Below are 26,365 nucleotides of genomic sequence, written 5' to 3'. Positions count from 1 at the left end.
ACCAGCTTCTCCAGGTACCGGTCCTAATGCAAATATGTCTGTCAGGTGGAATGACCGATGGATTAGAGTGGACGATGCAGCGTCTTCAAAGACACCTCGGCTTCAATCGTTTTGGCGAACCAATTATGTTTACACAGGCGAACTGCTAATGGGCGCCGGCGGCTTTCTATTCTTGACCATATCACTCATCGCAAAACAACTGACTGCTCACAACAATTAAAGCGAAAGTTGAATGAACTTGTCAGTCTATCGTGCTCGAAGTGATGGATCAGCTTCGGCCCCTAAAAGGAATCCGAATCTTTTGACCTTCAGGCGGCCACCAGTAATTAATCAAGTTCATTGGCGCCACCTCGGCCCCCTTTCCACACGAAAATCAACATTGGTCCCTATGGGTGCTATAGCATACTCGTAGAACCGGCGAATGCTACTTCTTGGACGCGAAACCAGACTTTCTCCTTCAATCATCAATTGGATGACAGATGCTGGGCGGATTTACTTATTTTTTTGCCAAACATTTTATGATCGAATCGGCCCCCGGTAGTATGGCCCAAGTCGAACGACTTCCCCTTCCGTCGAGCGGTGTCCGTCGAGGGGGCAAATGCTTTGCCAGCTGCCCATCGGCCGCAGTGGCACATCCGCGCGCGGGTCACGATGACATCTACCTACTTCGCAGTATCTCCGCTCGCGTAAGTCTCAAGGTTTTGCAAGCAAGCAAGCAGCGTCGCGATTTGATAAGCGATCTTACTGATAGAACAATGGTACCAGCGCCAGCGCCTGAACCATGATCGTGAGCTGTTGCGAGTACAGGGGACAGGTACTTGATTACTAGTGCGCTTGGCAAACACTCACACTACAGCGATGATAGTGCCGCGCTCGGTGAAGCACAGTTTTGTGCTGTGTGCTGTGATAACGATGTCTTGTTTGCATCATGATATCGGACACATTCCATTCGGTTGATCCCTCGGACTCGCGCTCGTGCGCTGAGGAGATGAGATGCACCCCGATTTGGTCGTGTGGTTGGTTTTACGTGGAATCTTTTCGACGACTTAGCGACGATGATTTGTAATGAACGAGCAATGAAGTCACGTGTCCGCGCGTTGGCGGGCACGTCAGGCGAAAAGCATTTTGAAAAACAAATAATCAATTCCAGCGGCTGCCGTTACTAGTGTTTAGTGTAGGGGTCTGTGAAATAAAAGGGAAAGAGATCCATCACTCGTAAAGATACGTTTCAACTAGCACCTAACATATGATCTTTGCTTCGATTCGATATGATTTCAATTGCGCCAACAGTCGACCTTATGGTAGTTGCTATAAAACAACTCATGCCCATCGGGTGGTGCTCTGTATTTTCTCTCTCTCTCTTGATTTTCCACCGAATATCCATTCGGATTTTCCCCCCATAAGCACGGTTCTCTCTCGCTCTCACCAGGAAGATCACTTCTGCTAGCGCTCTCACGCCCAACTAGGAGCGATTTTCTATAAATGCAAGTCCACCCGGTGCTACGGTTTCAGTCGTTCAGGTTCGCTTTTCCGGTAAACACCGAGTCGCACACGCACACACACACACAGAGTCAGGCCAGACAGGCAGACAGCCACGCGATCACGCGCCATACCGTGCCCCGTACAACGTGAGATTCGCATTCGCAGCGTCTTCGCATTTTCCGTGTGTGTCGCTTTCCTGTACGCGAATCGCTGAAGCTGATTGTGCGGCTGCGAGAAGTGTGGCGGCATCCGCGTCGGTGCTGTACGCCTGGCGGTGTGTGATCTGTGTATCGTCAGTCAGTCACTGAGTGGTGAACGTTGCTCGAAACCGGCATAATTCAGTTGGCTCTACAGGTGTATTTGTTGGACTGTTTGAAAGTGAGAGAAAGAGAAGTGCGAAGTGGTGAATTACTGGCATTGGGTTTCCAATCCAAAAACACGCCCATGGAACCATGCTAGAAAGTCGATTGGTTTGAAGTTTACTTACCGGAATCTGATAAGTATCGTGAGCACAAGACATCCCATTGCTATAACAACCATTGAAGTGATTTCAAGAACGGACCTCAACGAGTTCCAATCGAAGCGGAGGATAGCATAATTGCCCGAACAAACTCGCTCGGTCGGTGGAACATTTTATGCTGTTCGGCTCGACTGTGTAAAGTGTATCTGGTGTGCAGTGGACTCTCTAGTGCAACAGACAACCAGGCAATTGTTTCGCTTGAACGAACATAGGCCGGTGTGGTGCGTAGGAGCATTATACAGTACGCCCCGGAACGGCCAACGGAGATTGGAAGAAGGTAAGCTTAACTCTCGTCTCTCTTTCTCCTTCACCGCAAACGGGCAGGAGGATGCTTAGTTTATGCAAACACCAGCGGCACGAGAGGACCCGAAAACAACCTTTACCAGTCGCCCACTCAACGCCTCCAACGCATTCGCCGAGTCCGGAACCGGACTCGGACTCGGACTTAGACTTTTGCATTCTATTATACAAATTACTTTCCCCGCTCGCTACGCTGTGTCACGTGTGTGTGTATGTGTGTGTGAGTGGGAGCCATTCATTCTCGATTTACAAAATGCCAAAGGCACTCGCAAACCGCTGTACAGCAACTATGACTATCCATGGAACTATCCCGTATCCGTCCTGTCTTCGGCACTGTTTACACCAACGCTACCAACGCTAATAAGAAGTTTATTTCGCTCTCAGCGATTTTCGGTTGTGTTTTTTTTTTGATGGATTTTTATGAATGGCTCTTCGGGCTCATGCGAGATCATGACTCACTTCAGGTGCGATCACGTCAGCTGGTGTTGGCCCACCGATTTATGGTGCAAGCTCGTGTGAAGAAAATTTGGCACTTAATCGTACCGTCGATGCGGTTTTTGAACCGCCATCAAGTCGCTATATAGATAGAATGTAGCGAGCTAGAGAGGGAGAGAGAGAGAGAGTGCATCGTGAAAATGTAGGAAAATTTTGGAAATGCATTTGAACTCTGCCCGTTTGAGTTATGGCGTACCGGGATCGACGTCATTTAGGGGGCAGTTTCCTTCTTTGAATAAAATGATTTTCCTTTCGCGAAAAACTCGCTGTTTTACAATCGCTGCTGTTGCTGTGAGTGTGAGAGCGTCTTGATGGAGGATGGCACCTACACCTTACTGTGGGTGACAAGCAGCAGCAGCAGCAGCAGCAGCAGCAGCAGCAGCAGCAGCAGCAGCAGCAGAGACAACATTCCAGAGCATTCGGGTTGAGCCAAATGTCAAGGTCAGCAGCTACCTTCCACTCCCATCAGACCGGACAGTGCGGTTTGATTTGTCTGCAACGTGATGAAATGTTAACTCATTCCCACCACATCTGGGTCTGGGAGACGCCCGAGAGTTCCTCCTTCTCACAACAACACATATCAACGACCAGGCGCCCCCATTTGGGTCACTAATTGATGCCGGTCGGTGTGTGGTGACGGAACCGAGAACCGGTCAATCTCATCTCGTGTCCAATGTTGCGTGATGTTGCGTGAACCGGACCACGGACCAGAGCCAATAAATCATCCCCTTGGGCGGCTGTTCATTTGGACCCCGTTCGCGTTGTCGCTCAGCCCCATTCCAAATCCAGCGCCCACCCCCAGCGTGGTCGCCACGAAAAGGGGCGCCATTAAGTTAATAATCCCACCGCACGCACCGCGCATCGTCGAAGACAACATCAAATGATGATGAATGCAAAATACGGACCAGGAGCAGCGCTCGCTGGCTAATCAAATTGCTCAACACGTTTGAAGTGCACCACGGCTGCGGCTAAGGTTCTCGATCTCGAGTAGCGCCTAGGGAACTCAAAGCAACGCGCCCCTTCTCACGGCAATAAATAGTGCGCAACGACGACAACAACAACAACAACAACCACCACTGAAAGTCGATACTCGAAGCAAACGAATTCGAAACTAGCCCGTTCGAGGAGAGGAGGCAGCCCGGGGGCACTGGTTAATGTTTTGACGGCGGATGGATGAGTCAATGCTGCCCGCTCGGAGGAGCTCGGTGGTTTAGTTAAGCTATCGTTAGATAAATAATAATTGCGAAAATCCACATTCCACTTGCACGGTGGGGTGCGCTCGTGGTTCGTTCGCTTTTCTAACTTACCAGGCGTCTCCATTGGACGAGCTTCCCACTTGTATGCCACTCGAGTGCCTGTGTGTGTGTCTGTTAGGGGCCGCGTTCGACGGATTGACCAAAGATTGTTTGTAAACACTCCGGACCGGCTCACGAAAAGGGAAAGACAGAGAGAGAAAGAGAGCATAGAGTGCTGGCGGTCCCCGGGACACGCAGACCGAACCCCAACCGCTGCACGCGTCGCCATCGTGCACAACGGGATAAGGGAGCATATTTTAGCCTCACCTCTCACGCTGTCTATGCCGGCTACTGGTTGATGGTTGATTGAGTAATCCATACAGAGTAGCGCCGTAACAGCTGCTGCTGCTGCTGCTGCTGTTGGTGCTGTTATTGGCTCGACGACCAGTCGCCGGTGGCACGGTTGCTGCTGTTGCTGCTGCTACCGGCCCCTGCTTGACGGTCATTATCGGGAAGGAATTTATCGTTTCGACCCAGAATTCGAGCTCCATCCATATGACTATGGCCGGCGGCGCTGGCCGAGGGAGAAGAAGATGTTTGATTTACTGAGCCATCGCCGTAGTGGCATGCCAACCGAGATTAGTCAGTCGCCGCCGTGGAATGCGTTGCGTGTGTGGTGCAGCTACTCTGGCGATAATGAACCTTATTTTAATTTTAGGTTAACCATTACAACGTGAATGCGTTTTCACGATTCGATCCATTCGATGTTCGATCTTTCGTTTGGTTGATGGACAGTTGGATCGATTGTTGTGCTCGCTGAAAATGGGGATTTGATCGGACATTTGCGGATCGCTCGTTTAGCCTTCACGCCGAGGCCGATTCACGGCGGTGTGGCCGCTAGTTCGCTACAAGACACTACATTCCATCTCACTCTCAGGTAACCTGGTGCTGCTGCGTTTGCTGCACGATCTAGATCGTGAACAATGGTGTGCTCGGTGCGAGTGTGTCTGTATCAGAGAGCCTAGACCGGGGCTCGGTAATCCTCGAGCACATACCACCACCGGGCGCGACGAGGACTGCTCATTCGAGGACCCCAAAAAAGCCATTCCTGAAGGTTGACAACCTCCTTCCGCTGCTTCTCCTTCTCCTCGGGACGGTCTCGGACGGATCGTGATCGAGATGTCGAGGAGCAAACGCGAAGGTTGTGTGCCACGCTGCTGCTGCTGCTGGTGGTGCTTGCGGCACTCGAGAGGCGACACATTCTTGCACGCACCCGAACCGCCACAAAATGGCGAACTGACGACATAAACTGTTGCAGGAAATTATGATCTTGATTCGATCGCGGGAACAACGAACTCAACCTTCTGCTCCATGAGCAGAAACTTCTTCTGCTCCAAACAATGAACCATAAGAATGATCACACTCGAAAGGTTCTAGAACATGCGAACATGTCTTCTTCCTCTCTTTCGACTCTCTAACTCACGCGTCGGAATGTCAAATGTACAATCCCTCTACGTCGCTCTTTATGCACGCCCCTAGCCCCCAAACGGACCGAATACGTCGTTGGTTTTTGGGGAGTTTGTGTGGCATTTCTCCGATGCGCTCACAGCGACAATGGTGCACACGACTGCATTCCAACTGCACCAAGTGATGGTGGATGCGATGAGGTAGAGGGTGTTGGTTTGAAGTGTATCCTCCTTCGAATGCATCGTCGTGCGTGCATGCAACGTGCGTGTCAGTCAGTGGACGCGGGAGGGGAGGGGGGATCACAAACACACACGCACACATACAGAGACGTGGACGGTGCGGAATCGGATCGTGAGCGCCACCGGCATGCATTCGAGGTTCTATTTTCGATTTCAACGAGCGACATCGGACGCCATTCCCCCACAATGCATGCCGGCAGCAGCAGCAGCAGCAGCAGCAGCAGCAGCAGCAGCGATCGCACTCATGATGAAGATGATGATGATGATGATGGTGAAAACGATGATGCAGTTATGCGTTGCTAGTTCGTCACGGACCCATCCTCTGGACCATGAGTTTGAAGTTCATAAATTCCTTTGCGAGAGTATAAATAGCGAGTCCCCAGTGCGACTGTGGAAGTCACTCTAATCCATCTGCCAACCAGCCAGCACGCCAGGCATTGGAGTAGATCATTGCGCTCCAGCGAAGCGGAAAAACTGAAAAACTACACGACGCTGAAGGTCGTGCACGTTGATTCGCTTTCGATTCAGCTGGCCAAAAATGGCGGCAAAGCGGCAGATGGGCAAACCGGGAAATGGTTGCTGGCAGTTTCATTCATACATCTCTATCGCAATCCGGGATATGAGCATCGGTACCAGGAGTAAACAGTCATAAAATACGCCACGCCAAATGCCTGCTGCCAGCGAAACCCCTCCCTGGTACTACCGAGATTGGGGTCCGTTTGTTTACTTCTCAATTACAAACCTCCCTCCCTCTCACTCCCATGCACTGTGAGAAATCTGGGAGGAAGATGTCAGGTACATAGCGGTGGATTGGCTTCGGTAACTTTCGACCTATGTATGGCGAGAAGAAATCGAACCTCATAGTTGGTCGAAGGTGAATGTGTTGCGTTCGACGCAATCATGTTCCGGGCATGAACGGCATTGCGCTAGCATTGCGAAGCTAGGAAGTCCTATCCTCCGAGACCGTACCGAGACGGTAATTGGAAGCAATCGGATTTCTCGGAATGAATCCGATTTCAGTTCGCTTCATTAGCGATTCGTTCGTTCGTTGAAGCTTCAATTGATTTGTCTCCTTTGTCATCTACATGAAAGCAAGATGGATGACGACCACTCAGCGTGTGTAGGAGCGTATCGTGTTTCTCCATTTCTTAAAGATTGTTTACGGAACACACCATCTTGCTTAAAGCGGACGTGCTGTTGCTTTAAAGAAGCGTTCCAAATAAATAAACGAAAAAAGGGGAAGGATGGGGGTCTCCCTCGGTGCACTTCCTGAGGTCTGCCTTTCAAGTCACCCCGAGCTGGCCGGTTGGCCTTTTATCTCGAGTCATTTTCAACAGAACATCGCGGCGGACGAGGAAAGTAAAGAGTAAATAATTCGATTCAAAAGTCCGTGCGACTCGGAACAGCTGAGAAAGGTATTTAAGCCCCGGAGGGGAATTTTTAGATTCAACTTAACCCATCATTTGGCCAATATACGATGGGTTGGTTCACACACTCCGGTCCTTTCTCTCTCTCTCCCTCTTCGAGGTCCCTTCGAGCGATAGTTGACGAAGCATCCGAAATTCATATTTCGTTTTATGGCCCTCGAACTCGCTAATGGAAACGGCATTATAATAACCTGCCCTAGTCCTTGAGCAGCGACACACCTTGGGAGGTGAGTTTGATGGTCGCACTCCACTGCAGGACTGGTCCTGCACCACTGAGGGTCGCGCGCCCAAAACACGAAACTAGAGCAAAGTCATAAAACCTTTTATCGAACTGAGACGACTGAGGTGACCAACACGATCTCACGACCTAGAGGGCGTTAGTTATCGCCCTGGATTCCTGTCCGGCCCACCCCCAAAAACCTGGCCTACCAAGCCCTGGCCAAGGTGAGATGGTGAGGAAGACAATCAACAAATAAACAGCAAAAGTGTTGCTGCGGCTGAGTGGCCCCTCGGCTGTGGGGCGGTCCGAAAATTTTGTCCGATCCGTCAGTGTCCTTGAGGGCAGTCTACCACGGGCCCCTTGACCACCTTGACAATCGGTTCGGTTCCCTGGAAAGGCCAGGCCGCGTGTGATGAGATAATCCAGCCCTACCTTGGCCTAGGGATCTGTTTGTAAACAATTGACCGGCGAGGACGACGACGACGACGATCACGACGGTCATTGTGGGCACGTTTCGTTATGGCAATGATTATGCAAATCCTTGTTGGCAGCCACGGGGAATGTGGTTTCGATCAACGGTCAGACGAAAAAATGGCGACTGATTAACCACCCGCACCCCGTGCCCAAGTGCACATTGAGGGAACGCTGGAGGCATTCCGATTATGCAATCAATGTCCTTCCTCTCGTTGCCCAGCCCTATGCTCTCTCTCTCTATCTTCCACAACAACATTGTCGACGCAAGCAGTCGCGGTGGCATGGTTTCGCTTGAATTATGCATGATGCAATGCGCCCCGTCTGGCACTGAGACGTCCCACAGGCCACACAGATTTTCCGTCAAGTTTTTACTATTATTATTATTATTATTAATGCCGTTCAGCGCCAGTGCCATCAATTACTGGAACGAAAGTAAAGCAGGGCGGCGCAATTGCTGGTCCCCCCCGGGGGGTGCAATATCCGATGCAAAATGGTCGCGATGCCGTACGAAGGCGTAAAAATCTTATTTTAATGATGGACAATAATGTTCAAACCATCATCTCGCGGCCCACCTGATCACTCGGCAGCAACAGCAGCAACAGCAGCGATCGTACACTTGACGTAAGTGCAACGCGAGAAGAGCACAGCCCGTTACTTGGACGTACTGCTGTGTGTGAATTTGCTGAAGGGGATATAGTGGTGGATAGACTACAAAATGGTGAGTTTTATTGAACGGCAAAAAGGTGGTACTGGCTGCTGCTGCTGCTGCTGCTTCTGCGACTCGTAATTCACTTGACACACGCGTGCACGCCGGCATCTTCCTGAATCCGTCGTGCTGCGCGAGCGCTACGCCGTTGGGGTGCTGTTGGTGTGAGTGAAGAGACGCCAATTTGTCGCCAACACGCCAAGATGTGACGAAATTCATCCCGCCCGGTCCCACTCGCGCTCGAAGCTGGTGGAATGTCGCGAGCTCGCGAATGGCGGTAGTGGTGCCCTCACCTGCTGGCAAATGAGAGGGGAAGAGAGCGTGCGTGTGTTTACGCTTCTGTGGCAGAGGATGAGGAGGAGGAGGAAGAAGAGGAGTTTAACTAAAAAAAAAAAAACGGGGAGAAAACTTCGTTCGAGAAAACCGGCTGGCGCTATGGTAGCGGTATGCTTGGATGTGCACGAGAGGCACCCCAGCTCATACATTGGGACATAGTAGCAGCTCCCGCCATCGCGAACCAAAACCAAAACAACACCCATAGCAGTCCATAATCCATAAATTCCAACTATTGCCCTAAAACCCACACACAAACGCACCACGTGTTGGCATCTCACGGAGTGAGGGTGGTGGAGGCATCAGTACGTGCCTGCCTGCGGTAGTGTTAATTTAATCGCGAGCACTTAACCGTGTTGACTCGATGACAAATGAGTCGCATTAAAGAAGAAGAGCCAGAGGCAGAGGAAACGGGTAGGAAAAGGCGAAGGAAAGGGTGAGAAGGGGAGCAAAAGGAACAAGCCTCCTGAGGTGGCATTTTCACCCCCCACCGGCAGCAGCAGCTGTAGCAGTGAGCAGTGAGATAAAGAAGGTGAGAAAATGATCACGTTGACCACCCTTCTTGGCTACTGTATTGGCGCCGCCGTGAGACGCCGCCACACCAACGGAACGAACCGAAAACCGAACAAAGCGACAGATGACAAATCGCCATAACATTCCGATCCCCCTCCCCCTTGCAGGTCACCGGCGGATAGTCGAGCGAGCGCGAGTCGGTGGCGCGCTGGTAAGTTTAATAATTACAACAGTGTGGCGTGTCGTCTTCCGGCATCGCCAGATCCGGCGACCGACCGCACGTTGTGTGTCTCAACGAGTAATACATTAAAGTGTCCACGCCCCATCCTTCCTCGTGGGGGGGGGGGGGGGGGATGTGGAGGCAATGCACGCGAATGTAGCAAGACATTAAAACGAACATCGATTACAAACGTTGGGTGTACAATCCAATCCGGAAAAAAGCGAGCGAATCGCGAAAGGTTCTTCAACTTCTAGAAAAGCCTACTTAAAAACTCGATTGTCAAATGGCACGCCGGGCAGAGCACTCGCGGCTCTTCGGGATATGGTTTTATTGGACGAGTCGCGGAGCAAAACTTGTTGCCGTTGGAAATGGACACATCAGCAGCAGCATAGGAGGAAAACCGTTTGACCACATCTCACATGCAGGGACAACCATAAAAGTGTTGAAATGTTTGACCGAAACTGACCACGGAACCGGGGGGAACCTCGCCCTCGAGCAAAACTAGGTTAACTGCCGATGTGTTGAAGGAGGAAGGCTGCTGGTTGCTTTATTTCCTGTATGCCATCGTACTCCAGCAGCAATGGTACCGGTTCTGCTTCTGCTGCTGCTACTGCTGCTGCTGTTGATGATGATGATGATGAATCTAGCAGTAATGGAGGTGGCCATCGATTGGATTAGGTCTTAAAAAATAATGATGGGTTCGTTGACAGCGAGCAGCGTATATGTTCCGTCGTCGCCGGAGGTCGTCTCCGCAATTTGGCAAATGGCGATGAAATCATGTTTTATTCATGTTTCGTGCCGATTCCACGGTCCACGGCACTGGTTTAGCTGAGGGAGGGCTGTGAAAGTGAAGGGAACACAGGATCTGTTCCTTCCAGTAGCCAACTGGCATCATGGGTTCAACCCGGCATCATCGTCCCACCGGAACCAGTTGCGGAAGATTCTCGTTCGATCGCCGCGACCGATCGTCAAACAATCATCTCCGTTCATGGTGCGGGAAGCACCGGATCATTTCGCGCATCACCCAAAGGCTTGTTTTATTCGAATTAAAAATAACATACCAGCGGAGATATGTTGCGGTGGCGGACGGACGGCTGGGTGGCTGCATTTTTGCGTTGGATAAATATAGCTCTATAATCCGCTTTTTCGTGTTTTGCTCGATCTTCGCCACGGTCGGGGGGTTGCGAGAGAGACAGAGAGAGAGAGTGAGAGAGAGAGCTCCTAGTGTCCTCCGCCTGCTTTCCTTTCATCGCGTTGCTTTGCTTCTGTCCCGCTCGGAACAATCGCGCGCTGACGGTTGGCGAATTCCTTCCTTCGATGTACTTCCCGAAACTGCAGCAAAAACAAAGTAACCCGTGCCTGCCGAAGTCGGAGCACACGCGGTTTTTTGCAAACAAACGTAACAGGACGAAAGTCAAACGAACGATTTGCGGGCGACCGTCGGCGACGTATGCAGCGCGACACCGGGACACCGGGACGACAAACGAATGATATCTCGTTTGTTTATGTTTTGCTGTTGCGCATAAATTTGACTAGGTAAGCAGACGGGGGCTCGTGCTGGGGACGAACAACATGCCTTCTTCGATGATAGCACACTGCACACAGCGCCTGCTGTCAGCGAATTGCGTCGTAGTGCCTCCTCTCTGAAGGATACCTGGTATGCCAGGGGTGTTTGGTTGGTTGGTTGGGTGTCGCTTGTTCCGCTACATTCGCGACATGGACCCCCCCCCCCCTGCCCCCTCTTAATCATCAATCCGATGTCATATACTAACTAGCCGATGACGGAAACGCACAGTTATGCAGCGAACCGACGGATGGTCAACGACGACGACGACGACAACACGCGGTTTTCGCGGAAAACAACCGCCCACCGGTCAAAACCAAGTGGCCATCACCACCCCTCCCTAAGAACTGACTCACAGGCGGCGCGACAAATGGCGCGCTCACACTGGAACAGCTGCTCCCCCAATTCGTTTGATGTTTGCTCTCGTTCTGCCCGGCTTGAATGGATTTGCTGGGAAGTGGAAGCACAATTCCAACGCTAGTGAGGAGGATTAAATGCATATTTCCGGAATTCATCAGAATGCGACCGGCATTAGCTGACAGCCAGGTTCATGTTCTAGCGAAATGGACTGTATTAACCTTTAAAAGCAGGCGACGCGAAAGGACATCGCTTCCTGCTACGGATTAGTAACAGCATAGCACGTTCCTGCGAAAGGCAAGCGCCATTTAAATTCTCTCATCATGCCGTGTGTGCGTGTGGGTGTGGTTAGCTTATCAATAACTAGGAGCATCCATATTGCTCGATTCAATGACGCAAACTGAAAGGCAAACGAATGGCACGCTAATCGCTTCTAATAAAGGCAAGTCCTGGATATCGGATAAATGATAATCATGCTCGGATCCCTCACACTCACGAGTCTCGCAGTAAACGAACTCTTGGAATGCTTGGAACGAACAGCAGCATAATAGCAAGGGCACGTTTTGCCTACACATCCCGTGTAAGGTACAGCTGCCTAGCCACAAAACACACACACACGCACGTGACAAAGATTTACGGAGGGCGGACTGTCCTCAATAGCATCATCATCGTCCTCCGCGCCATTGTTCATTATTATCATTCTCATCATCAGCCGAAGCGAGAGACGTTTTCTGCGGTTAGAAAGGACCTCACTGGAGTACTGGTGTCTGTTTAATGCCGGTTTGTGCGAGTAGAGTTTTGCAAATTGAATCAATTTGCATTTGAAACCCACACGACATACCGAACGCGCGACGCGGGCTACGCGTTCTAAGGGTGTATCGAATCACCCCCCCCACACACACACACAACGCCAGCTGACTTATCATCTGTGTCGCCTCCAGCTGCGGTGAGTGGGCAGCAAGCAAAGGGCTCCATTGAAAAATGTTTTCCATTTCAATGCACCATCCTCGCCGAACGCCAACCTCAACATGACGTCATGACTGACGATGGAGACGTCACTGATGCTGGTGGTGCTGCTGGTGGTGTAGTTTACAATTTTCTCCCCCGCCACCGAAAAACCGGTTCGTGGCGAATGTGGGCGTAAGCCATCCTTTTCATTCAACCGGGCAACCTTTTCGATGTCCTTTTTGTGGTGGGGGTTTTGGGTGGTCCTCTCCTCGGAATACGCCTCCACTCGGTTGCTCGGTGTGTTCGCTGCCGCTGATTGCAGAGTACTTTGGTGCACACGTGTGCTGTGTGATAACCTGTGAAGCAAGGAAGGACGTTCCGTTTTTCGGTGCTGCGTGCTGAGTGAAAGATTTCCACTCGTGGAATTGTTTTTTCGGCGTTTACGAGGCAGCATTTGCAGCACGAGCGAAAGTAATGGACATGCGTGAGGTGTACACTCGCCCGAAAGTAGGCCAACTCCATGGCACACGAGCAGCTCGTCCGTGTTTTGCACGCATAGAAAGTAGAACTAGCAAATCCTTTCCCGTGTAGTAGCTACTCGGGTGAAAATACGCGTGGAAAGGAGTATTCAGAAAGGAGGAGCGAGCGTGGCATTTGAGACGTTCTTCAATCGCAACCGGCACCGACAGCAGAGCATGCAAAACACGTGCAGCTGATCGTTTGTGACAGCTCCTGGGCCTGGGCTGTTGACATCAGTAGTAGCAGTACGACGATAAGACGACAGCTTCTGTTTAACGAATCGACTTCCTTGCACTGAAGCGTGTAGGACCACTTTGCCATCTCCGTTGGTGATAAACGTGCCAGCTCCAACCGTTGGAAACAAATTCGAAATGGGATACAAAACAACGCGAACCACCCACTAGCTTCTAATGATTCTATGATGTTTCTTTTTCTTTTTTTCAGATCGAGTCACGATCAGAACGATAGCAACACAGATCCGCGCGCAATCTTGGCATCCAACCCGGGCACCATGAAGACGGAAGAGAAAACGAACGTGCCGCGTGTGCGGATAGCAGTGCTCGGCAATATCAATGTCGGAAAATCGGGTAAGTCCGTGACGATGGCGGCACTCACCGACCTCCTCCTCCCCTTCGATTGTCCATCTATCTTCCCGAGAATCCCTCGCGGGATCAAACAAAGTTTGGCCTTGAATCACTTGGTCCGATGCTGCTGCTGCTGCTGCTGAAGGGGAAAACGTGGGAAAACAAAACGAGTATCGTGTAGCAAGCTTCGAGTGCGTGCGCTAGAGAGTGTGCTAGAGACCCACTACCAATTGTTTGATAATAAACAATGCCAGTTCGTGGTGGGTTTGTGGTTGTGCGAGAACCAATATCCAACCACAGGCACGGAGTGAGGTGTCTTTTACGCCTTCTGCTTCTTCTGCTCTAGACCGCGACGCGAATCACTGAGCAACATGTGTTTTGCCTTCCATTGATGGTACTTTCCGCGAGCTACCGCTTAACTTTTCGCACAAACAATTGCCCCAGTATTACGGTGGAGGTTTCCGTGGTTCCATCACGCCCCGCTGACTGATTGGGGTAATGGGGAAAAGATCATTAACTTATGAATTGATATGTTTTCAGTTCGGCCCTCCCCTCAGGACCTCAGGCCGTACCATGGTTCCCCCGGTGCGCCCCGGGTTCCGATGCTATTTATTGACACAAAAAAGGTGCTCTTTCTTTCTCACTTTTCTCTCTCTCTCTCTCTGTGCGCTTGTTGGCCGGGCTGGCCATTTAAACGCTTCGAGCAATCCTTTCCACCAGGACGCCGGGTGTTTCCCTTCGTACCGTAACGGGGGGGAACCGGGAATGACTCATCGGTCGTAGCATTGAGCTCGGTCGGAAAACCACCCAAATGTGCAAGCCACATTCGAAGCCAAGATGGAAACAAAACCAAAACGAACCACATCTACTGCGACTGTGCCTGTGCGTGTGTGTGAACAGTTGGCAGTGTTTCAGGCGTTGGCACCCGGGAGTACAGCGTCCCGTGAAGAGTGGAAATCCGACACCCCGTTCCCCGAATGAAGCCGACGGAAAAAACCCCATAAAACTCGGAACCGGCAACTTATGAAACTGTCACTCATCGGTCACTCGATCCACTAGCCCCTACCCCCTTACCCTCTTCGCACCCCACCCGGTCCCCTGTTGGCACAAGAAGTCGAGGAAAAACTGAAGCCAAATGATGATCGATGCGGTTTTTCGGTTTTATTATGAAGACATTATTTTGCTTTGCCACAATCAGAACTGCCATCAAAACTGCCGTCGACCCAGCTGGCCAAACTGTCACTGATAGGTTTCTGCACTTTCTGGTGACCTTCGGTGACGCCCACCCCTGCTTGCACACACACACACAGCGTGTTCCCTCCGCGTTCGGTTCCGTTTTCCGAACCGAACCGTTTTATTTTTGAATTTTCCGTTCACTTACATATGGTTGGTGCGATGGGGGGGGGGGGGGGTTTCATTAGTTTTCAGCAGCTCTTTTGCACCCTCTCCCTCATCACCTCCTCTCGGTGATCAAGGCTGATCGGCTCGTTCCTGCTACACCAAATCGGAAGAAAGCAAACAAATAAAACGCGCCGGTAAAATGGTGCCAGTGCAATCGATTCATTCATCACACCCGGGCTCCTGGGCCGGGGGAAATGGTAAGGGTTGAATCCGCTCGGAAGACATATTGCTCAATTTCCAACCAAATCCGTCCCAAAAACCGGTTCACTTCGGTGCGAAAAGTGCAACCAGCCTCTCGCAGCCATCCTGCAGGTGCTGAATGAGCGGCACAACCACCCCATCCCCCTCCCAACCCAGGGACAGTTACAAAGATGCAATCGCAGGAGAGCACCAAATGGTCTGATCGTGACTCTGTTTACTTAACCGCGCGCCCCGGGGCGGCACAAACTGCACATGCACATTTGGAATGGCGAGTTTATACCTCGCCGGTAATTTAGCCGGGACCGCAAACGAAGAAATAAGACCGGCCACGATATAAGACGCAAATGATGAGCTGAACCGGTGCCGGATGTCGTGCGACAAGATGGTGCTTGCTTACAGAGTGGAGTGAGGCTAGTGAAACGGGACAGGAGAGAAGTTTTTGCTTTTTGTTTAAGATACACCTTCTAGAAGTGTCACTAATGTCACCACCACCCCCAATTTTTTTTAACGGCGTCTCATCATTCGTCAACCTACCATTGACGCCATTACCAGATCGTAAAGACGACCATTTTGTGTCCCCAGGCCAGGACGGACGGACTAATGCCTCTCTAAACTTTGATTCTTTGCGCACCGTGGTGGTGGTGGTGTTGTTCGAATGACTACCACTTCGCCACTAGCGACTACTCGCTCGCTCGCTTCCACCGACCGGCCGCTGCATCCACCATTTGGATAAGTAAACATTTACATTTACACGCGCTTTACCATGGGGATGCTGGGGCGAATGCATGCTCCTAGCGCATGCATGAGATGCACCAGCAGCCAGCCATGCAGCGATCAGCCGGTGGTGCCCGTGGCGTAGCCGTGATTGGAAAGTTTTTCCGGTGGAAAGTTGATTTACGATTCTCAATCTCAATCACGGATCACGGACATAAACCGGGATTGCACCTCGTTCAAACTGTCAACCCGAGGGGGTGCCGATTCCATGCCGTCCATCCATCCGGATCAATCTCAGCAGGCTCGGATGTGAACAACACAACATGGTGGCTGTTCACCCATTCTCAGCAGGCGCTGCGGTGTTATGGTCTGCGTGAGAGGCGATGGAGTCAAACGTGAGGGTCACGTTTAGCTACTCGTGTGTGCGTGTGTGCCAGGAAGTGTGTCGTTTCGCTCGTGGGGGGTTATTTGAGAGGTTAAAAGCATCCCCTCCCCCCACCCCACGGATGGACCACCGAGGGCGACACTCTCCTGTTTCCTGGATAGTTGGCCATTCCGTTTTGTAGGTCAACTATTAAGTGACCATTCCGGGGATGATTCAAGGGGAGCGACAAACATGCTGAGACACGACACGATGACATGGCGGTGGTGTCTTTGTTCCGCCCCGCTTTCCAACCGACAGCTTCCGTTCCGTGCTCCATCTGTTCGCTCTTCCGCGGACTAACCTTTCGCCGGTGAGGACGGACACTCTGTTACACCACGCCTGGTTCTATATCATTCCGCCAAAAATCCTGGCCTGCATCATTCATCTTTTGACAGCAAACACACTCGAACGTTCCCTCCCCCTCCGTCTGCTCACAACCACATGGTGGCGGCCATTGACCTCAATAACTCGTCATGAATGGTCTCGCGGTCACCGCACGCTCATTGTTACCTGGCGTGGCCACCATGCACCAGCGGGAGACCCGCCAAAAAACCGAGACGTTCTCACCCGGAGGTGTGTATCCTCCGGTCTGTGGCTGTGACTGACAGCTCCATTCGGTGACAGTCGATCATCGGGGCCCACGGAGGAGAGCGAGAGAGCAAGCAAAAAGCGCGGTACGGTGGTGATCGATTGATCGACTTTATCCGTGGCGCGAGGTACTACCAAGATGGTGCATTTGCACAACACACACACAGACACAAGCACTTTGAGAAAATTTGTAAGATTGTGCACGGCCTGCTTGGAGATGTTTTGCAGGACGTGCTGCCGGAATGTGTCAAATTTGGATTTGTCGTAGTTGGCTGTTGCTGCTGCCAGTCCAGGATTTTCCCTCAATTGATCAATTTGAGCTGGCGCCGGAGACGCGCGTCGACGTTTGATCTTGAGACACACGAACGTCGAAGTGTGGGCGATGGTGGCGCCTTATTGGACGCGAGTGACCAACGTGTACGGGCGTCTTTGACCTAGATTCAACCAAACACTTCCCGCTCTCTTACCCACTAAGCGCGGCGGACGAGCGCTCGCGCGGTTTTGTAGCATTCTTGCTTTTTGCGGTCAGTTGCCTGTCCGTCCTAGGGGGCCGCCCCTCCTCTTCCTCGCGATTCTGCTTGCCTGCGCCATTAGCGAGCGCATCTTCCGCGTCTGACCGTGAGATAGACATTTGCAAAAATGTGTTCCCCCTCACACTTTCGTGAAGCACGTCCGAACACTGGACTGGAGTGGAAGTGATCAATTGGAAGGAAGTATCTTGCTACCGAGAAAACCCTTTCCTCATCCCCAAACCGGATCGGACGTCACGGTTATGAAATGACGGACCACGGACCACGGGCTTATGAATGATATTGAGGTCAACGCAGGAGGAGCTACTGCGAGCAGCAGCGACTAATATTATGCCGTTTATCACGCAGAATGACCTCGCCAGTAATGTGGTCCCACTAATAAACTGACACAAAGATGACATTCCCGCACCCTGGGTTCGGCCGGGCGTTTAAGCGATTAGTGATCTCGTTAGCAAAATCTCGCAAGCTTCCCCCTTTCCTCTATGGCCGGCCGGCCGGTCGGTCGGTACATTAGAAAGATGGATGCATGGCAGCGATGGCGACGGTTGTACGACAAACGGTGTACCGATCGTTCGCTTCCTGCTGTGACGACAGTGGCCAATTGTCGGTGCCACATGTCCGTTACAGACGGAACGTGGAACCGGCAGAGGACACACGTGTACCCGTCGTTTGGTGGTGTGGTCGTGGTGGTCGTCGACAAAACCAATTGCCATTCCCAGATGCATGCAGATCTGGGTGACCTTCTTTTTCGTTTTTTCGCATGGATGATGGATGTGTGTGTAGGGCCGGAAAGTGTGAGGTAGCTACAACTCTTGATGTGCTTGATGTGTGAATGGATGAGTTTATAGAGGCAGCACAAAGAGCCCAGCACAGCCCCTTTCCTTCCTTGGATCCGAGAAAGAGCTCGATGAAAGCAGAAGAAGCACTTGTTTGAGGAAGTTTGAGGAAGCAGCTCTCAAGGATGACTATTTTCATGCCAATTTATTTTCATCTCCTTTCTCTCCTTTCTTCTTGCTTTCAGCCCTCACAGTACGCTATCTAACCCGACGGTTCATCGGCGAGTACAGCTCGAACACGGATCTGCTGTACAAGCAGACGGTGACGCTGGACAGTGGCGTGCTGGACGTGGAGATCGTGGACATCTCGGCCGAGAACGACAACGGGTTCCCGGTCGAGCAGATCCAGTGGGCCGACGCCTGCCTCATCGTCTACAGCATCACCGACCGCAGCAGCTACGAGTACGCCCAGCGGTCGCTGGCCGAGCTCCGTCAGCTGCAGAACGCCCCCTCGGCCTACCTGGTCGCCAACAAGGCCGATCTGGACCATCTACGGGAGGTAAGTGCCGTTGAACTCGACGAACGCTGGCTGCGCACTGCACAAGAGTTGTGCAAGCGAACAACACAAGCGAATCCTGATAAACGTCCCGACATAACAGTACATGTAACCGAGTTAAACATCACGATGGAAGGGAGGGAGGGAGGGAGGGAATGAGGAAGAGGGGAACCAGCTGAACACCTGCTCCACTTATGGGATGGGCGCGATGGGATGGAGTGCCCTCATCGCCCTTACACATCGCCATTGGTTACCGCCATCCGTTGAAAGCCAAGGCAACCGCCAGAGGCCAAGGGTCTGGATATAATGTTATGACCCTGATCCCCGCCTTTTCCGTTTCCCGCCGTTCGAGGGGTTCGTTCTATTTCCAACCCCAAATCCACTGAACTGAATCCTCACAAACGGCACTGTTTATATATGCGCATGTGTGTATGTGTGCAAAATACTTTAGTTCTCGAATTGTGGTTTCTACTCTCTGGAACCACGATTAAAATGTCACCTTCCAGTGCGCCTTAAGCGCCGTAGCTGCCGTAAATTCCAATAAACCACGACACGATTAGGTTAACGAGATGGTCGGCACCTCGTAACCTTCGATTAGCCCCGCCACCGAAAGTGGGTCAACCGGCGACGGGAAAAGACAGATAATTAAGTCGCAAGCCGCACTCGACTCGACTCGACTTTCATCTTTCATGCTGTCTGCAAATGTCACGCAAAAATCGAGCGCGCTGCTCCAAAACGGACAAGCTATCGTAGTAGCCATGTGCGCCCACCGGAGCGACATGAGGGGGGGGGGGGGGGGGCAGCCAACCCACGGAGTTTTCATTTTTCATTACCACGAGCTCGCTCGTTCGCATCACTTTTAGGAGTCGCGCTTGGTTTCGCCTGATTTCGCTCAAGAGAAATGCGATGCGTAACGTAACTAGAGCGTATCGCGAGAATGGAATGGAAAGCAGAACCTCTGGTATGAGCGGTACTTACCGCCCCGGCCCCCTTCCAAGCCATACCTCAAGACACCGGAGACCGGGCTCGGTTGCAATTTGTTGGTGAGGTTTTGTTTTGTTTCATCTCCTGGCAGACTGGCAGACCACATCATGCGGCTGATAGCCGTTGGTGTATCTTGTTGATTTTGGTTTTTTCTTTTCTTTTCTTTTTCTTTTTTATGATTTCCCGAAACTCAAACAGAGTCCCGAGAGTAGAAGGCCACCGAGGGCGTCGATCGATCGAGCGTTCAGCGATCCATTCTCTTTCCTTACTGCCACAATACCACTCAACCACACTGTTGCTATGCGGTGTGGTTTCGCGCTGTTTGTATCGAAGCATGCTCTACGCTCTGGCTTTGGTGGTATGCTGCGCCCCTGCGGTGCCAGGTGGCTAATATGTTTTCTCTCGAGTGAAGTGCCAGGCGTCTCCATTTCATCGAAATTCCTAACGAACGTGCGAACGCGGGAACCCCACAATCCATTATGGCAGCTGCTGATTAATTTCTATTGCTCAGCTGTTTCCATTTCTTCTGTTTCTCTAGCTTCCACGTGATCATCAACCCGCAGTCCGGGTTCTGGGAAGATTAGTGAGCTTTTCATCCAGCACGATAAATCCGTTATCGCTGCAGTAAAAAAATCGGTAGAGTGGGATGTGGAGTACCGTGAATCAGCACATTCAGCACATTCTACCCACTGGGGGGGAGGGCTTCTGAAATTCCAATCAAATTGCACTCTATTGGAAATAGTTTAGTGGCGAAATTTCACACAAAATGCATTAACATAACATCATACAATGTTTTCCACTGGGTCCATGGTCAATCGTCATGCCACGTGCGTGCTGTGCCCTGTACGTCCCTCTTGCACTGATTGGCACATACACAACACAGAGCAAATGATGCAGCCCGGGCGCGTTGCAAACAGTGACCAGCTCGGATGCAACCGGTCGCAACCACCGGCAGACCTTGCGGCAGCCAGGGGAGAACGCCTGCTTGGTCACCTGTTACTGGCACGATTCATTAGTCATGCTAACCCTACCGAACACACTAAACAATGCACTGCTCAGACCGAATGGCAGGGATGGGGGCCGCACCATCGCCGCTCACTCCGCATCGTACTTGAAGACGTCTCTCATTAACACGTGTAATTGGGGAATGGTAACGGATTGACTTGGCCAAAGGACCGTGAGCCGGCCGTCTGCCGCCCAGGACAGATGTCGATGCCGGCCAAGAAAACCTCCCCGGGGACAGGCTTGTTACTGTCTAATCGAAATTAATTACGATGCCGCACGATCGGCATCAGTCGTGAGCAGCCGGCTGCCACCGAGACGTTTCACTTGTCGTCGAGTAAAATGTTATCCAGATCCACCGCGACACGCGGCTATCGCGGATCGGTTTGACCCAGATTCCCAGACAGCTAAACAGTGTCCCGAGTGGACGCCGTACGGCGTGTGTGGCCCCCCCGGCCTTTGCGGGGGACACGCTCAGATGCTCGCGGGCGATTAAGATGTCTCTGCAAACTGTCACTGCGAGCCAGTCAGAAGACCAGTTCGTTGCCCTTGGTTGCACGGCGCTGTTTATGCGCGAATCATCGGTCCGGGCCTTCCCAGGGTCCTTGGCGAGCTCGGTCTGCCATCGGTGTAGCTTGTTATCCTTCGTCTAGAAGAGAGAGGGGACGCGTTGCCCGTGTTCGCACCGATTGCTGCGATGGAAACTCAAGATTAAAGATCGAAGCAAGCAAAAATGACAGCTCGAGTGGCCATGTGCGTGTGTGTGTCCGCCTGACCCGAGGAATACAGAAGATGAATGTTTTGTTTTCGTCCCTAAACCGATAGGCCGGAGCGGTGTTTCAGGATGTCGGGACGATGCCAAAGATCAGAGGGAACGCGCGAGAGAGAGAGAGTGAGAGAGAGAGGGAGGAATTCGCAAACCTGACTTGTTGACAAGGGACACCAGAAACCACTTAACCCACATACTACTACGGAATGTCACAAGGAATGCCCCCTGGCCCGGCGCATGATTCACACCCAACTCACCCAGTTGTTTCGTTTGTTTTGTTGTTTTGTTTAACCGTTCTCCCGGCCAGGTCCAGGAAACGGAAGGAGCATCACTAGCCGCCTCCCACGCCATCGGATTCTGCGAGGTTTCCGTTGCGGACAACTCACCTGCCCTCTACAAGGCCTTCGAGCGGCTGCTGATCGAATCACGGGCCCGTCCGGTAAAGCCGCGCAAATTTTCCGTCAGTAAAATGTTTGGTAAGTTCTTCTGCTCTCCTGTTTCGCCTTAAATCGCGAATTGTTTTCGATTCCGTGGTGCAGCAGCATTGTCCAGCACACTCCTTCCTTTACTAACTGAGCTCTCGTTCTGTTTTGTTCTGTTTCGTTCTCGATTCTCTAGGCACACTGATCGGTAACGCTGGCACCCGGCAAGCACCCGTCAATCAGGGCACGGTCGTACCGTGCCACAAGGGAGAGCTCCACAAATCGCGCGTCATGAAGCGACGCCAAGCATTCACGGCGACCGCCTCCCTATGACCGACATCGACAACGGCTGAGGACAGCAACTAGAGTAGCACACGGTAATCCCAACGACGACGACGACGACGGCGAGGGGCACCAGCCGATCCCGGAAGGTGCCGATGAAGGTGACACACGTTAATCGGATCCAATCGAATTCCCAGGACCTATTCTCTCTTTCTCACACACAAGCGCATAGAGCTAGCAAAGCAGGACATAGGGTAGGATAGGTTGAGGAGCGGACAAGGCGTAGGCAGGAGTTTTTGTGATGATAGACCTAATGTTAAGGCACCGGGACCGGTAGGATGATGATTGACGGGCGCTTGTCTCGTGATTGTGATACGAGCAGAGCCAGCGTCCTCCCCAAAAAAGGTTAGATTCAAGTTGTACTTTGCTACCCACGATATATTTGCCATTCGTCAGGCTACACACACATGCACAGACACACGCACATATGTTACGCGCATTTTGTTCCTTCCTTCCCGCAACAACTAACACGTAGCCATGTAAGTCAAGCATTTTGCGAGAAGCGCCGATACCGAGGACACCCTTATCGTTTTAGCTAAGGGCGCTAATACATGTCCCCGGTACTTGGCCGCAACACACACACACGTACACACAAACACACACACTACACACGTGTGTGCGCGCGCGATTCATCGATTGTCTAGGTTAGATTGTTGCTCATACCATTCATCGGCGCACATATGGAACTGTTGGGGGAAACCAGGAATGTTCACTCAATCGAGCCTCATTAATGTCGCACACATTCTCGGGGATGGGGGTAGGGGGGTTACCAGGAAGCTGAAGTTGTGCTCATTTGAATTCGGACGCATTTCCACCGGCGGACCGCATGAGCTCCACTAACCCTCCCAGCCCCAGCCCTAATGTCACCTTACGTATCCGGCGAAGTAATCACGCCTGCTATGATGTTGCATATGTTGCAGTGGAAATTTTCCAAACCCGACCCAAGCGCAGACATCCGATCCGGTCGGAGCGTCAGAGCGAGGAATCGGTGTCACTTGAGCACGTCTCATACAAGCGTGGCCCCTACTGCCACCACCACCACTACTAATCAGGGAAGCTACTGGAGTGGAAGGAAAACAGTCTGGCGCGGAACAGGCAGGCACCACGGAACTGCGATTTTCCGCGAACAAACAACGCAAACAAGCGATTGATTTGCGATTCCCTCGCCCCACACCACCGGGGGCTGGAAGCTAGCTGGAAGCGCCCGACTATGGCAGCTGCTTCACCGGAATCGATTAGCCGTTTAAGATCCTGGAACAAGTAGAGACGGGCGATGGGCACACCATAAAACACGAGCATGGAATTAATGCTCGCGGGTGTTTTGTGCGAACCTCTAACGCTCTGATCTAATGATTCCACAGTCCAGTGTTCATGCTCAAAGCTATCGCGGACCGCCGAAGGTCACACGAATTAAATTCTGATAAATTTAGACAAAATAATACACAACCGAAGGCCAAATTTTGCGAGAACAGTACACAATACCGTTTTGCCGGAAACTACAAATCATCCAAAACAACGTTTGGGGTCGCTACGGAATTGACGGAAATAGTCGACCGAGAGCGAGTCGACGAGCGAAGCCTCATCGCCCGAGATTCCTTGACTTGATTGAGATATCTATTTCTAGTTTCCGCAAAATACCTGGCTCCAAAACAGTTCGTCCCAACACAGACGGTGGCCAAGGTATGCCACGAAGCGGCCAAAAGCTCGAGCAACATAATATGGAACCAAACAACCTACGGTTCCACCTACGGCAAACACTCGTTTGGGAGTTTCTGCGCTTCCGACGTCAGCTGCGCTCCGAGCTGCGGGCCGGATGATTCGTCCGTTTACACTGGCACGTAGTTGTCGTAGCCAAGGTAAATAGGAGCCAAAATGCCAGCAGGGGATCCACGGCAGGAGAAAGCAAGAAGAGATGCCCATGCATACACACACACGGACACACAAACACGCATACCCCTTATTGCCACCACCACAATCCGTAAGGAATTGTGGACCGAAATTGGCGCTCGCTCTAACCGGCTTCAGGTGATCTAGTCGGTTTGACGCAATTGCACATCCTGCATACCGAGGATGAGTTCGAAACAAAATGAACGAACCACCACCACCGCCGGCGGACAGCACAGCACCAGGGACGGAGAGCGATATGCTCTCTCTAGAAGCCGTCACAGTCAGTCACAGACATTCATCATCATGTCCCGGCCCGGCCAATCCCGGCGCTCAGCTTTCGATGCCCGGTGCGGTCTGCGGTTTGTGACGGCATTTCCTTCTCCCGCCCGTCCCGACAGTGCGCCATCATCATGGAGCTTCATCTCACACCCCACCTTCCTCCCGCTACGGTCGGCTTTGACTCACCGTAAAAATAGATCCTGGTGCTGTGCACCTGCGTGTATGTTCCTTTCTGGCCCGACAATGACAAACGTCATTTGGTACGGAGCTGGACCGAATCCGGCGGGGGCCTCATCATGTTACTCTCGGTGACTTCCGGAAAATGGAAACCACACCCCCCCCCCCCAAACTCCGCAGCTCCCTAGGTTCGGTTCAGTCCAGATGCGATCGAGAACAGTACGGCTTTGCGGGGAGGGGGAACACACACCTGTATGGACGTCATCGTCGGACGTTCCATTCCGGTTCCTTTTGTTTATGCCGTTTATGACAATGGTTGTCACTGACACGGTGGCTGGTCAAGGAATGTGATTTGCTTCCATTAAAGTCCCCGTTCTGTACGTCATTATGTCCGGTTGTCGGGACCTAAAAATGGCTCCCGATGGTTACGTGAACACACGCGTTGATCACATATTTGATCAGCGTTTGCTTCGATCGGGCATGGAGCGACGATGTACGATGGTTAAGTGACGAGACCGAACGATTTACCTCGTCGACCAGCGGCCAGTGGAAATGTATTTTCGATTCAAATACTGAGCACTGAGCGCCCACCTCCCCCCGGGGACTCCCATTCATAAATTTAGAACTCGTTCGCTCGTGGTCTGGTCACACCGGTTCGGCACTCGCGCGATGGTCAAGAAATCCACTTTTAGACACGCTCCACACACTTTCATCGGATGCGCATCGTCTGTGACTTCGTCCGCTTCGACCACGAAACGATCACGTTTGATCGATATGCGATGCTTTTCGGTGGCAAAACTCGCAACTCGCACCTCCATTCTGTTTCCATAAATCCGGCGAGCTCGCGGATCGCGTTTTCATTGGTGATGAGATGATGGGAGCATGTCAGAGTTATTGCGAATAAACACATCCGCCCGCATTGTTTGGCATTAGATGCAGTTCCAAACCTCCAATTGCACGCTCCAAATGCGTGGTACGGCACCAACTTCCGCCACTCTATTTAACCTCCCTCCCTACATGCCACTCTTTGTTTCTGTAATTGGTGAATTCAAATTGGTAACGCGGAATTGGGCTTGAGCGAGTGTAGACGTGAGATAAATTTTAAATTCAAATAAGGCTGTGAGTACTCTTAAGTTCCTCCCGTAATCTGGGCCGATATGTGCGACGCGACACTCCCTGTTCACGATGTGTCCACGGAGCAAGAAAAATCCAAAAATCCGGTTCCCCCTCTCCAGTCGACCACCGCTAGGAGACCAATTAGCCAAATTCTATGTCACAGTGCCAATGAATTGCCTATAGAACATAACAACTGAAGAACGAGAAGTTAACAAAAAGAAGCATAAGCGCATGATATGAAGCAACGCTTCGCTCAAGGGCAACCATGGTGTTGCGGCAAGCCTAATATCAAATTATATTTACCAACCAACCTTAGCGTCTAGTGCATCCCGATGATGCACGGGACGAATTCTCAGCGGTGATCGTGTGGCCTGACATAAGCTAGCTGTAAGTAGAATCGGAGTATAGCAGAATGGTAAGCGAGCGTACGCCAGTTAGGATGCCAAACTATTGTAGAAGCGGTAAGCAGAGATATTATCGAACAGGAGCGACTTCTAGCGCTACTATTTGCTAATTGATATTCCGCCGAAAACCAAAGGGAGGGATGGTTTGCAGCAACGAGAAGCATTGATTCTGTTATAAGTGATTGAGAGC

The 26,365-nt window shown here is 51.7% G+C and overlaps 1 protein-coding gene across 2 annotated transcripts; it reads left to right on the top strand.

The window, feature by feature from the left end:
• Window positions 1-1,526: 1,526 nt before the first annotated feature.
• LOC125951565 (ras-related and estrogen-regulated growth inhibitor-like protein) lies at window positions 1,527-22,642 on the top strand. 2 transcript variants are annotated; one of them, XM_049680490.1, is made up of 5 exons: window positions 1,527-2,279; window positions 13,464-13,606; window positions 18,483-18,796; window positions 21,856-22,024; window positions 22,167-22,642. In XM_049680490.1, exons 2-5 carry the CDS (start codon window positions 13,531-13,533, stop codon window positions 22,301-22,303), a joined length of 696 nt encoding a protein of 231 aa, XP_049536447.1. In that variant the 5' UTR covers window positions 1,527-2,279; window positions 13,464-13,530; the 3' UTR covers window positions 22,304-22,642. The 2 variants fall into 2 exon arrangements, with proteins under 2 accessions (XP_049536447.1, XP_049536446.1); XM_049680489.1 differs by lacking the exon at window positions 22,167-22,642 and having other exon boundaries at window positions 19,976-21,944.
• The last annotated feature ends 3,723 nt before the right edge of the window (window positions 22,643-26,365 follow it).

This window comes from Anopheles darlingi, chromosome 2 (genome assembly GCF_943734745.1).
Source record: "Anopheles darlingi chromosome 2, idAnoDarlMG_H_01, whole genome shotgun sequence".
Taxonomy (NCBI): Eukaryota; Metazoa; Arthropoda; class Insecta; order Diptera; family Culicidae; genus Anopheles; species Anopheles darlingi.
This window is presented reverse-complemented; position numbering and strand designations above follow the sequence as displayed.

Bases quoted from the DNA above. Each gene is read 5' to 3' on its own strand.
- LOC125951565 (XM_049680489.1), top strand. From the start codon at position 13,531: ATGAAGACGGAAGAGAAAACGAACGTGCCGCGTGTGCGGATAGCAGTG. The intron at 13,607-18,482 runs GTAAGTCCGTGA...TCTTGCTTTCAG, and splicing joins TATCAATGTCGGAAAATCGG to CCCTCACAGTACGCTATCTA. The intron at 18,797-19,975 runs GTAAGTGCCGTT...AAACTCAAACAG, and splicing joins ATCTGGACCATCTACGGGAG to AGTCCCGAGAGTAGAAGGCC.